At 43.9% G+C, this 12,357-nt stretch overlaps 1 protein-coding gene across 2 annotated transcripts in view; it reads left to right on the forward strand.

Moving 5' to 3' along the window:
• The first annotated feature begins 522 nt into the window (after positions 1-522).
• PPHLN1 (periphilin 1) overlaps positions 523-12,357 on the forward strand; it is a 136,827-nt gene continuing 124,992 nt past the window's right edge. The window contains exons 1-4 of one of the 2 annotated variants that reach the window (XM_073619939.1): positions 523-675; positions 5,640-5,692; positions 8,415-8,509; positions 9,803-9,946. In XM_073619939.1, coding sequence (XP_073476040.1) covers position 5,692; positions 8,415-8,509; positions 9,803-9,946 — 240 coding nt within the window. In that variant the 5' untranslated portion in view covers positions 523-675; positions 5,640-5,691. The remainder of the gene's footprint in view (positions 676-5,639; positions 5,693-8,414; positions 8,510-9,802; positions 9,947-12,357) is intronic. The other variant, XM_073619940.1, reaches the window with a different exon arrangement.

Consider the following 12,357-nt stretch of genomic DNA (forward strand, 5'->3'; position numbering starts at 1 on the left):
AGTGATCGCTGTATTGGTGTCCCTGGTCCCCAAAAAGTGTCACTTAGTGTCAGCTTTGTCTGCCACAATGTCGCAGTCCCACTAAAAATTGCCGCCATTACTAGTAAAAAATATGAAAAAAATAAAAAGTCCTTAAATCTATCGCATAGTTTTGTAGACGCTCAAACTTTTGCGCAAACCAATCAATATACGTTTATCAGGATTTCTTTTACCAAAAATATGTAGCAGTATACATATTGGCATCAATTGTATTTGGGTACAGCGCCGCACGACTGCGCAATTGTCAGTCAAAGTAACGCAGTGCAGTATCGCAAAAAATGGCCTGGTCATGAAGGGGGGTAAAAGTAACTCCTAGCTGAAGTAGTTAAATAATGTCTTGCAAGAGATTTGTGCAACAGAAGGTTCTTCATTGTTCCCCATTGCCATCCATATGGCGTTATATCAGTACAAAGAGAGAGCAGTACTGAGCTATAAACGAGGTTACTATAGCAACCAGAGGGGTGATGCGGCCATTGAGGAAGATTGGCCCGGACGTGTCTCCGTAGATCTTTTTGACGTTTCAGCGTCACGTGACCGGCGTAAGGCAACACGGGAAGTTGTGTGCGATCAGGGGAGAGCAGGAAGACTTGAAAACAGAAAAGGAGGAGGAAGAAGAAGCTGCACCAGCTGCTGGGGGTGAGTGGTCCATGGGGGTGTCCTGGCTCTGTTAGTGTGCACAGGGGTTCTAGGGAGGACGGGGGACCCCCAGGGTGTGGGAGCGGGGCCCTGAACTCTACACACCCCCCACTCTGGTACCAGCAGCTCTTGTGTTCTACAGGGAGGGAAGGGGAGCCTGTCTGATTACATTCCACACGGCTCATGCTGTGTCTTGTCTGCTTCTTCACTGCATAGAAGGTAAGAGACCTCTGATCTATCGCCATACATAGCTGGCTGGTCCCTAGAGCAGGGCTGAGGACAGGGCTTTAGTCACTGTAAACCTCAGACATGAAATATCAACAAAGCCTATACCTCTATAATATCTACTGTCTTTTCTGTCTACACCTCCATTACTCAGCATCAACCACTTCTGACATGTTTTCCTGACACCAAGAGGGGGAAAAAAAAAAAAAAAAGTGACGGGAGGGATCACCAGCACACACCCTGTGATTGACAGCCTCAGCTCTGTTCCTGTGTGCTGTGGGGGGGAAGGGAGGGGTTTTTTTTTCCCCTCTACCCTTCCCCTCCAATCAGCTCTCAGAGGTCTCCTGACCGAATGTAATGTCAACTCCCCGTCCGTTGTTTTCTGTACGCTCGGACAAGCTTTATAAATTCTGGACTTTGGGTGTAGGGAAGACTGCAGATAAACAGGTATAACTTGGGTAAGAGGATTTGTTTCATCTCTGTTGATCACCTGAGACCAGTCACTTCACTGGGTATATGTGAGGGTTTACAACCACTTTGAAATGGTTCTAAAGGCTCAAGGTTTTTTTTACTCCATGCATTCTATGCATGAAGATTAAAAAAATCTCTGTGCAGCAACCCCCAGCCCCCCCCCCCTCATGCTTACCTGCGCCCCATTGTGATCCAGCAATGCGCATGAGAGCCTCGGCTCTTTGGGGACTCTCCCTCCTTATTGGCTGAGACAGCAGCAGGAGCCACTGTCAATCACAGCCAGTAAACCAATGAGGATAGAGAAGGGGCCAAGCCACGGCTCTGTGAATGGACACGAATAAGGGAGGGGCCAGGAGCATGGGGACCTGAGAAGAGGAGGATATTGCATAGAGCAGGTAAGTATGACATGGTGTTTTTTTGTTTTTTGTTTTTTTTTAATTCAGCCTTTAATATCACATTAAAGCTGAGCTCCACACAAAGCGCTCCGACTGCGCTGCACTTTGCTGGCTTATATAGTATGAATGTGGCCTGAGAGTGGAAGTAAATAAACCCCAATTCTGGTGACTTCCAGGGATTTCCCTCACTTTGGAGAGGTGTTCTTGGCTTTAAAACTGCCACTGAGCAATCAGAACTCACCCCTGCCCCCGTGCCGTCACTGACCAATCAGATCTGTCATGGAAGCATTGCAGAAAGAAGAGAGGGGGTTTCAGAACACCTGGGCCACTGTTCTGACCGCTCTGCAGCTGTGGTGGTAAGTACAGCAGGGTGGTTAGTGTTGACTTTTTTTTTATTTTCTGAAAAGGTGAACTAACACTTGAAGGGAAATATCCTTGATAGAACTCACCTGGTGGGACATTTAAGGGGGTTATAACCCTCTTTACTGTATCTAAAATGGAGAAGAAATTTCTCCTTTAAAGTATATCTCTAGCCCACACGTTCTTTCCTTTTTTTTGGACAGAGCAGGGAAGTGTTCTCTCTGTCAAGTTTGTATTTCAAAAAAGAGGCAAAAACCCTGAGAAAAACAATAAAAACTGTAGGAGGCGCAAAACCCTGACTCCAAGGTCAAAAGTGAAAAGTACTATTTAAAGAAATTGTAAACCCTTACGTCTATCCAGTGAGGTGCCTGGCCTCGGGTAAAACACAGAGATGGAACAAATCATCCTCCATAATTTGTACCTGTTTATCTGCAGTCTAATCTACATCTATTCAAATCAAGAATTTATAAAGCTTCTCTCTTTTTCTATCAGAAAAAAGGGGGCAGAGAGCTGAAGTTACACTTTGCAGAGCTCTGTCAGGAGAGCTCTTAGAGTTGATTTGAGGGAAGGGATACACCCCCCTTCACCCAGCACACAGGAACAGAGCTGAGGCTGTGAATCATCTGGAGCCAGTCCCCTTTTTTCTCTAATGCCGTGTACACATGACCGGACTTTTCGGCATCAAAGGTCTGACTGAACAAATCCGTCGGACAATTCGATCATGTGTGGGCTTCATCGGACCTTTCTGTCGAAAAATCTGACGGACGGAAATGGAACATGTTTCAGATCTTTCCGACGGACTTGAGTCCTATCGAAAAAAAACGTTCGTCTGCATGCTAGACCGAAAGACCAAAAATGACGTAAGGGCAGCTATTGGCTACTGGCTATGAACTTATTCTAGTCTGGTGTACGTCATCACGTTCAAAACGATCGGACTTTAGTGGGATCGTGTGTAGGCAAGTCCGTTTCGTCGGAACTCCGTCAAAGTCCTTTCAGAGTTCAGGCGGACGAGAAGTCCACTCATGTGTACGCCGCATTAGTGTCAGGATAACTGATAAGTGCAATGCATCGCTTCAGAAGCATTTTTATCATATTGTAGGATCCATCCATTGCAAGACTCAAAGCAAGTGTATTCACAGAGAACTCCAAGATATATACAGGCTGTTTTCCACAAGGTGTATGTCTATACTAGGTTGAATCCCCTTCTGGTGCTGAAAAGCTACTTCGATCACCAAAGGCAGAATGTGCTGTGGTACAGAATCACACAAAGCAACAAAATTACATCATTCAATCCACAGAACATAATATACTGTCCCTCTTGGCGTGAAGATCATGCCTTCTAATCATGTGCCTAATAAAAGAGAAATAGTCATTTTGTAGTGAAGTCCTCTAATGCAGTCAATAGTAACAAATACTGGTATCTAGAATCCAAGCATAAGTACGTGTTGCAACTGAAGTATTGTAGTAAGAACATAGTTCAATCATGGTAGGCACATACACCCTTCCTGATGCCAGCATGACACCAGATGGGCAGAGCCACGATTCTGCAATAACTAGTTTAGAATGTGATGGACGCCATTGGCTAACATTAGCAGCAAGGCAACCCTATGTTAAAGCTCAACTCCAAATTTGCAGGAGGGGCCTTTGCATTGGGGCTTCCCATGCACTCCACCAAGCTTTGGCCCGTTTCTCTCTAATGCTCCAGGTTGTGGGCAGGACTCCCTGTCCTAATGTACAATGTTGGCTCTGCATCATACTTAATGATGTCACAGTGAAAATGCCAGCTGGAGCACTTCAGAAAAGAAGCTTTGAGTCCGTTCAAACTTATATAAGGAGCCTGCTAGAGCAAGGAATAAGGTACAGATTTACAACTTCTTCCTCTACCCATAGACTAGCATTTTACCCTTGCAGTGTGAGGGGGGGCAACACTCTAAAGCCTCGGACACGCGCTTTGATTCTTTGACAACAGTACGTCTGATTTTTGTGGCATGCTAGTCTCATGTCGAAAGTGAAGAGGTTACTAACAATACAAGAAGTTTGGTTTGACAGAATACAACGTTTTGATTAGTTTTGTATGTATACTTTCATTTCTGAGCATGCATAGTCCTGCTCTTACGATTTTTTTCGCCCGAAAACCATACTATTGAAATGAAAATCTGACGTTGAGTTCACATCCAACAAAAATGTTACAGCTGTGCTGTTTGCGGCTTCACGCCGGGCTGCCCACTGTTCATGCACAAGCTGTGCTGCACTTTGTGAATGGTCCTGCAGTTCCAGAAGACTGTGGAGAGGGAGGGGGAGAGGAGAACTTCGGAAGTGGGAGCGTGTACCTGCCAAAATTAGCCCCCCCCCCCCCCCAGGAAAAAAAAAATGACCTCCCAAATGTGGCAGAGGAAGGGGTAGGAGGACTTAAAGTGGAATTTCCCCTTTTTGGTGACTCTCTGCTTTAAAGTGATTGTAAAGGCAGATTTTTTTATTTTTTTTTTTTATTTTTATGCATTAAGGTAAAAATCCTTCTGTGTGCAACAGCCCCCCCCCCCCCTTATCCCCCACTTAATACTTACCTGAGCCCCCCTATCCAGCGATGTTGCACGATAGACTCTGCTGCCTGGGGCTCCCCTCATTGGCTGAGACAGCAGCAGAGCGCCATTGGCTCCTGCTGATGTCAATCAAAATCAGTGAGCCAATAAGGGGAGGGGATGGGGCCTAGTCGGGGCTCCGTGTCTGAATGGACACACGTAGCGGCTTGGGTGCCCCATAGCAAGTTGCTTGCTGTGGGGGCCCTTGTCAGGAGGAAAGGGCCAGGAGAGCCGAAGAGGGACCTGAGGAGAGAAGGATCTGGGCTGCTCTATGCAAAACCCCTGCACAGGGCAGGTAAGTATAATGCCGCGTACACACGGTCGGACTTTTCGTCTACAAAAGTCCGACAGCCTGTCCGACAGACTTCCGGCGGACTTTCGGCGGACTTGCAGCAGACTTTCTAACGAACGGACTTGCCTACACACGACCACACAAAAGTCCGACGGATTCGTACGTGATGACGTACACCGGACTAAAATAAGGAAGTTCATAGCCAGTAGCCAATAGCTGCCCTAGCATGGGTTTTTGTCCGTCGGACTAGCACACAGACGAGCGGATTTCGGGTCCGTCGTAGTTACGACGTAAAGATTTGAAGCATGTTTCAAATCTAAAGTCCGTCGGATTTGAGGCTGAAAAAGTCTGCTGAAAGTCCGGAGAAGCCCACACACGAACGGATTACCAGCCAGCTTTAGTCCGTCGGCGTCCGTTGGACTTTTGTAGACGAAAAGTCCGGCCGTGTGTACGCGGCATAACATGTTTGTTTGTTTTTTTACCCAAAACAAACAAGACTTTAGTATATCTTTAAGAACACCCAACACGTCATGTTTTGGGAATTTCTTTTGTAAATTCCAAGCCACTGACATTCATTTGCAGCTTATATTTACTATCTATACTGTTCTTTGATTATAATGACTTTTTTTATTTCTCTTACAGAAATCTGTTCTTGAATGTGGGTCGTTTTTGACGCATAATAAAAATTGATAGAAGTATGTATAACTTTTACACTTTTTTTGGTTTTCAGCTGCTTATTTGCAACGTCTTTTGTTAAAGCCCATTTTCTTTTATATTGTTTGGTCTGGGAAAGAGGTTCTGTGAGGTGTGTTTGTTTTTTTGTTTTTTGTTTTTTTTGTTTTTTTTTTCCATTGCTGTGTATTTTTCCCATTAGAAAGCAATTCTGAGACAAGGACAGGTAACAGTGGAAACCTTACAGATATTGGCATCAAAAGATTTGTGTTGCTGTCTCTGGTAGAAACTGACTATACATTCAGTGTTGTAGCTGAAACATACTCTCCTGAAATGGTACTTTCCTTAGGTGAGAAGGCATCTAGCATAGCCCTTGCTTTTGGAATCACATTCATTGCTGTCTGTGATGGCCTGTACACACGATCCGAAAATCGGCCGAAAAATACCGCTTTCGGCACGATTGTATGATAATCGGATCGTTAGTACAGAGCTTTCGAGAGCCGATCACGACGGTTCATCCGATTTATTATCCGGTCGGACAAGCATGAAAATTTTCCTCGTATGATACTAGATCGTACGACTTTTGTTTAGTCAGTACAGTTTTCATCCGAAAATACAATAAAAATACACTACAACACATGACATCACTTCTCCTTCTTTTTTTTTTTTTTCTTTCGTACGAGAATTTTCATGACTTTAGTAACCTATTCAATGTCTACTTGCGACTAATAAGCGAAAAAAGTCGGACGATCTGTTGTCCGCTTTTCGGATCGTGTGTACGGGGCATTGGGTTTGTATAGGACAGTGAAAGATGTGCTCAAGAAAATTCTAAATAGTAGAAATGTTCTTGAACTGGTTTTTGTAGGATAGTCTTCTTTCTTGCTGCTGATTAGTCTTTGTTTGCCATATTTTGTTCTCCAATACATAACAAGGCAGTCAACTTGCTGAGTAGCCTCAGATTAAAGAGTATACACAGTTTTGTTATCCAGTGGCCCAAATGCACCCATCACCCCTACAAATCCTTACACGGACCTTGGATCAGATGATCCCATCCCTTGATGATGTTTGAGGCTATGCTTCCTTCTCCCTGAAGCTGCCCTATTACTCATGGGTGGCTCTTAATACTAGACTTTAATGTAGAGACTGTCTACCTGTACGATCTGCTCCCCTTTGAAGCTCCCTGTTGATAAAAGCAGTGCATGCACACAAAGGCAGTTTTCTTGTTAGTTATAGGGATGAAGAGAGTGGGGAGAGTCGGTATACAAATGTATAGTAGTTTTACTGCTACAGGATGGCACCTGTGTGTGTATACGTGATCCGACACTTCTGGGTAGGGGGTGCGCATGCGCACTGCCGGCGGCTCGCGAAAGCCGATCGCTGGGCAGAGAGCCAGAACTGCGATTTGCCTTTTGTAAATAAGGCAGATCGCCATTCTGACAGGAGGGAAGGGATGAAATTTGTTTCCATCTCTTCCCCTAGTAAAAGCACCTCACACAGTGTAGTAAAACACTGGCTAGGCAGAGTTAACCCTTTGATCACCCCTGATGTTAACCCCCTTCCCAGTCAGTGTCATTAGTATAGTGACCGCGCATACTTTTTTTAGTACTGATCACTGTGTTAGTGTCACTGGTCCCCAAAAAGTGTATTTCAGTATTTCTGCTGCAATATCGCAGTTGTGCTATAAGTCGCTCATCACGGCCATTACTAGTAAAAAAAAATTTTAAAAAATGTTAAAATACCATAGTTTGTAGACGCTATATCTTTTGCGAAAACCAATCAATATACTGTATGCTTATTGGGATTTTATTGTTAACAAAAATATGTAGCAGAATACATATTGGCCTAAATCTAAGAAAAAATTATATTTGATTTTTTTTTTTTTCATATTGGATATGTGTTATAGCAGAAAGTGAAACGTAATTTATTTTTATTTATTTTATTTTTTTTCAAAATTGTCAGTCTTCTTTTTGTTTATAGCGCACAAAAATAAAAACTGCCAAGGTGACTAAATACCAGCAAATGAAAACTATTTGTGGGGGAAAAAAAGGACGTTTTATTTGGGTACAGCGTTGCACGACTGCGCAATTGTCAAACTAACACAGTGCCGTATCGCAACAAAATGGCCATAAAGGGGGGGGGGGTTAATCTTTTGGAGGTTAAGTGGTTAAACACCCTCGGATTCTAGACCCATGAGGCTTTGAGTTCTGCACAAAGCAAGTTTATATCTGCCCCCTCGGAGTGCTAAACACCACTCCCTGCCATTCAACAATCCAATAAATGCCAGAGTCTATAATGCCCTATGATGTTCTGACATTTGATGGTTAAATGGGGGGTTGTACTAGGAGGGTACAGGATGTTGTTTAGATGTGTATAAATGTGGAGGCACCCATGTACACTTCAGGGGTGTTCTGCAGGAATGGTGCATGCCATCAGTACTGTTATTACTTTGCAATGTTTTAGGTCAAGCCTGGTCAGGTTTACTTTAATGTGGGTAAGTAAAACGTTCTATTGGAAGCAACAGCCTCTCATAATGGCCGTGGTTGGTCTGGTGGTCTTTCTCCATGAAAAGCTGTTTCGTGATTAAACTATATGGCATATGGACTTTAATATCACGCTTGGGTGGACTGACATTTTATTGGTTATTATTGTGGTTATTTTTTTGTTCATTGGGGGAGAATGTCGTGGACTCTGGATTTATGCAATTCAAATCTGTTTTTATTCAAAAATGATACATCTTTAATTTAGTGGAGTACAGAAAAGATGAACTGTGGGCTGAAGGTCGATATGAATATGAGAGGGTTCCTAGACACCGCCTTCCTCCACGTGACATTCCTCCAGATGTGAGTATTTTTTGGACTAGTCTCCACATAGTTTACAATACTGTTCCATAAAATTATACTTTGCTACCTCCAGACTTCTGCAGTACCACTATATATGATATGCTGTTAACCTAAAAATGCAGGGCTGATCTGTTGATCTGGCTTTGGTGTCCTTCAAAAGTTTTGACAGTTGAATGGAGGAGAGAGGGGCTTAGTTCTAATAGGGATTGATGCATTCAGTCATATTCCACCTTTTTGTAAAAAAAAAAAAAAAAAAATGCATTAATGTTTCAAAAACAAAAAAATGTGCATTTTTTATTTTTGTTGCATTGGAGCCCACAAAGCTTTGCAACAGCAATCAGTAGATTGCAAGTGCAATGCACAAGCTCCTGCAGACTCCTCCTCCGGTCCCAGGTCCATACAGAGGTACAGTAGACCTTCATTTGGGTGGCTAGAGGAAGTACACAATGGACTGCAATTTTAATGGTGTCACTGAACTTAGGCTTCATTGAAACTGGGAAAACCTCTGCTTCAGTGGCTAATGCGACTTGTAGTCTTTCATTCACCTGTTTGGGTGGATCTGTAATTGAATTATGTGTTTGTGCAGATGGAGTGCCAAATTTAAAGACCAACAGAAGTGCGCAGGAAGAAGCGTTCTGTGATTTGGATTTTGGAAATGGGGGGGTGGGGGGAAGCAGCAGAAGACTATGTCAGAAAGATAGAATTAATCGTTGCATACTGGTGCTTTCAGATTTAGGAAAGCTTAAAGGGGTTGTAAAGGTACATGTGTTTTTTTTTTTTTTTTTTTATGGCAAACATGTCTATGCTTGCCTACTCTGTGCAATGGAATCGCACAGAGCGAGCAGGCGGAAACTTCCTCTTGGGTCCCCCACCGGCGCTTCTGGCCCCTCTTCTTCTCTGGCCAGTGCCCCCATGGGAAGTCGCTTCCCATGGGGGTACTCGTGCGTGCTCGCACCTGAGTCCCTCTGCTGCGTCCATTGACACAGACAGCGGCACTCAGCCGTTTCAGTCTCCCTCTTCTGGCCATTCACAAAAGGAAGCCAAGGACTGTGTTGGACTTTGATTCTAGTACCAAATATATCCAAGCTTAAAAATGTGTGTGCTAGCAAAATGGCGAGAAACTGATGATCTAAGTTGTACGTGGGTGAAACATCGCCAAACATAGATTTTACATTTTATTTCGTAACACTTTTTTTTTGGCTTGTATTTGTGCCCTTTTTTAGTTTTCATTATTTGTAAGTCTACTGTCGTTTGTTTTAGAGTATATTTATTTTTCATTTTGCTTATGTTAAGGGTGAATATCACAGAGTGGTAAATCTAGTCAGAAGGCCAGAGGAAGAAGGATATCATCGGTATGAAGAATATGGTGAACCAGATTACAGAGATTATGAAGAAAGCCATGCTTATGAAAGAAAAGGTGGTGGACCATATAGAGGGGTATGTGATTGATTTGAGTAGAGCACGTTTTAGCATTTTACTTTACTGTGTAACCAATTATTTCCTTGACTAATTGTAGGTTTGTAACTAGGGGTAATGAGTTTGACTGCTTCTTGTGAGGGTCCAACTAGGTAGGTGATATCTGTGTCTTTGTATCTAATATTAGAAATGAAATCCAATTTTCTTAAGTGTCCATTGAGAGACACAGGAGTTGAAGTGTTGGGTTATATTGCTGCCTGCTACAGAATTTGGACAGAATTTTGACAAACAAAAAACATGTCAGCCTGGTATGTCCCTTCAACTCCCAGCATGCCTTGGTTTTTAGCTATTGTCCTAGGCGGATGGTCACTTTTTTTTTCTCTATGGAGAAAATTCTAACCTATTTGCTAGTTTATAGTTTTTTCTTCAATCAAGATTCCTCTACATGGTGCTTGAGCTGGTCTCTATAAACTGCAACCTTAGTTGCTTAAGCCTCGTACATACTAGTTTTTTCATTCAACCCAGCAGGAGAGCAACGGCTCTCCCGGGTCTGTTCTTTCTAATTGGCTGAGATGGCAGTGAGAGCCATTGGTTTCAAAAAGGAGGAGGACACTTCCATGTAAGTGGCGCAGAGTGGCAGTGGTGCTGACCAACCTCAGGTAGGCAAACACTGGGGTGGTGTCTTAGCCTATGGGACAGGGGAGAGGGCCTGAGGGTCCCTAGGACTCTCGATCTCAAAATCTCTATCTCTCTCCCGATCTGGGCTTGGGGGCCTTGAGAATCCATATGTGGCTGCTGGGGTAGCACTGTGGTGTTGGTGATGGTACACCCAGGAAAAGAGGGTGTTTGACAGCATATTTTCCCCCTTCTCTCCTGTTCTAGGCTCAGCCCAAAGAATTGGAGAAGTCGGAGGGAAGGAGAGGTGCCTGTCTTGCATGACCAAGTTTAAAGAGAGTTGTAATTAAACTGCTCTGCAAGCCATGTATAGACAAACTAATCTACAAAGAGGCAACTGGGACATGTAAAGACTTAATTTTGGGTGTAAAAAAGGAAATGAGGGCAATTAAGTCAATACTTTTCAAACCTTGAGACCCCAAAACAGCCAGTGAAAGTACCTCTCGTTACAGCCCCAGAGAAGGAGAGAAGGGTGGTGGAATGGAGGAGGAAGATTCGGATTCTTTGGAGGAGCTGAGTGAAGCAGTCTCATCCAAAAGTATACTGGAACAAGGGACAAAATCTCTTAGATACAGGCTCTCGTTCGAGGAGGTGGATGCCTTGCTGGGGGTGATCTATGAAACCCTAGAGATTAAGGAAGAACAGGTTTCTTTGTCCATTCATAACCAAATGTACCAGACTCTGAAGGAAGATCAAGGCAGGGTATTCCCGGTACACGACGCTTTATCAGAATCCATCAAAAAAAAATGGATGGAGCTTGACAAAAAGTTGTTTTTTCCCAAAAGCTTAAAAAGCTCCAAAGTTGGACGCAGCATTTTCTCAATGTGCTAAGTCAACTGACCTTGCGTTTGAGGACTTGAGGTTTCTTAAGGAACCCATGGACAAAAGGATGGAGGAGTTACTAAAGAGGTCTTGGGAAGTAGTAAAGGCTAACTTGAAGCCGGCAATGGCTACAATGGTTGTGGCCCGCAATCTGGAGGTCTGGTTAGACCAACTATAGGCACACTTGGAAGGAGGGACTTCAAGGAAAGAAATCTTTGACACTCTGCCTATGCTACAAAAGGTGGCAGGCTATATGGCAGATGCCTCAGCAGAGTTTATCAAGCTTTTGGCTAAAGCTGCAGCCTTGGTTAACTCCTTTAGCCGGGCCCTGTGGTTGAAATCTTGGTCTGGGGATCCGGTTTCAAAAATAAGACTCTGCGGTATTCCGTTTTGAGGGGGATCTTTTGTCCGGGAAGGACCTAGATAAGGTCTAATACTGGACTGCTGATAAGAAGGCTTTTCCGGTTAAAAGCAAAAAAGCCCTGGAAAAGCTCTTTTTTTGCCCTAAAAGGCCGCAGGGGCTGACCCCTAAAACAACCGCTAGAAAACAGTGGGGGAGGGGAAACAGACGGGAGACCGTCCTCCTTTTCCACTCCTAAAAAAAAAAAAAAAAAAAAAAAAAAAAAAAAAAACCCAAAGCCCCAGTGATATGGTCCTGGTGGGAGGGAGATTGGGGCAGTTCCTCCTACAGAGGGAAAAAAGATTCCCAATGGATTCATTCGGAGGCTAATCGGGGAGGGGTACCGAATCCAGTTCAGGGGTACTCCACCCTCAAGAACATTCGTAACCTCCCCTCCCAGGGATCCTCAGAAGGCGGCAGCACTTCTATCTCAAATTGGCGACCTGATAGACCAGCGGGTACTCATTCCAGTACCACAGCAAGAGACTTTGTCTGGGTTTCTATTGGCACGTTTTCGTGGTACAGAAACCATCGG

The sequence above is a fragment of the Aquarana catesbeiana genome, linkage group LG03 (assembly GCF_042186555.1).
Source record: "Aquarana catesbeiana isolate 2022-GZ linkage group LG03, ASM4218655v1, whole genome shotgun sequence".
Taxonomy (NCBI): domain Eukaryota; kingdom Metazoa; phylum Chordata; class Amphibia; order Anura; family Ranidae; genus Aquarana; species Aquarana catesbeiana.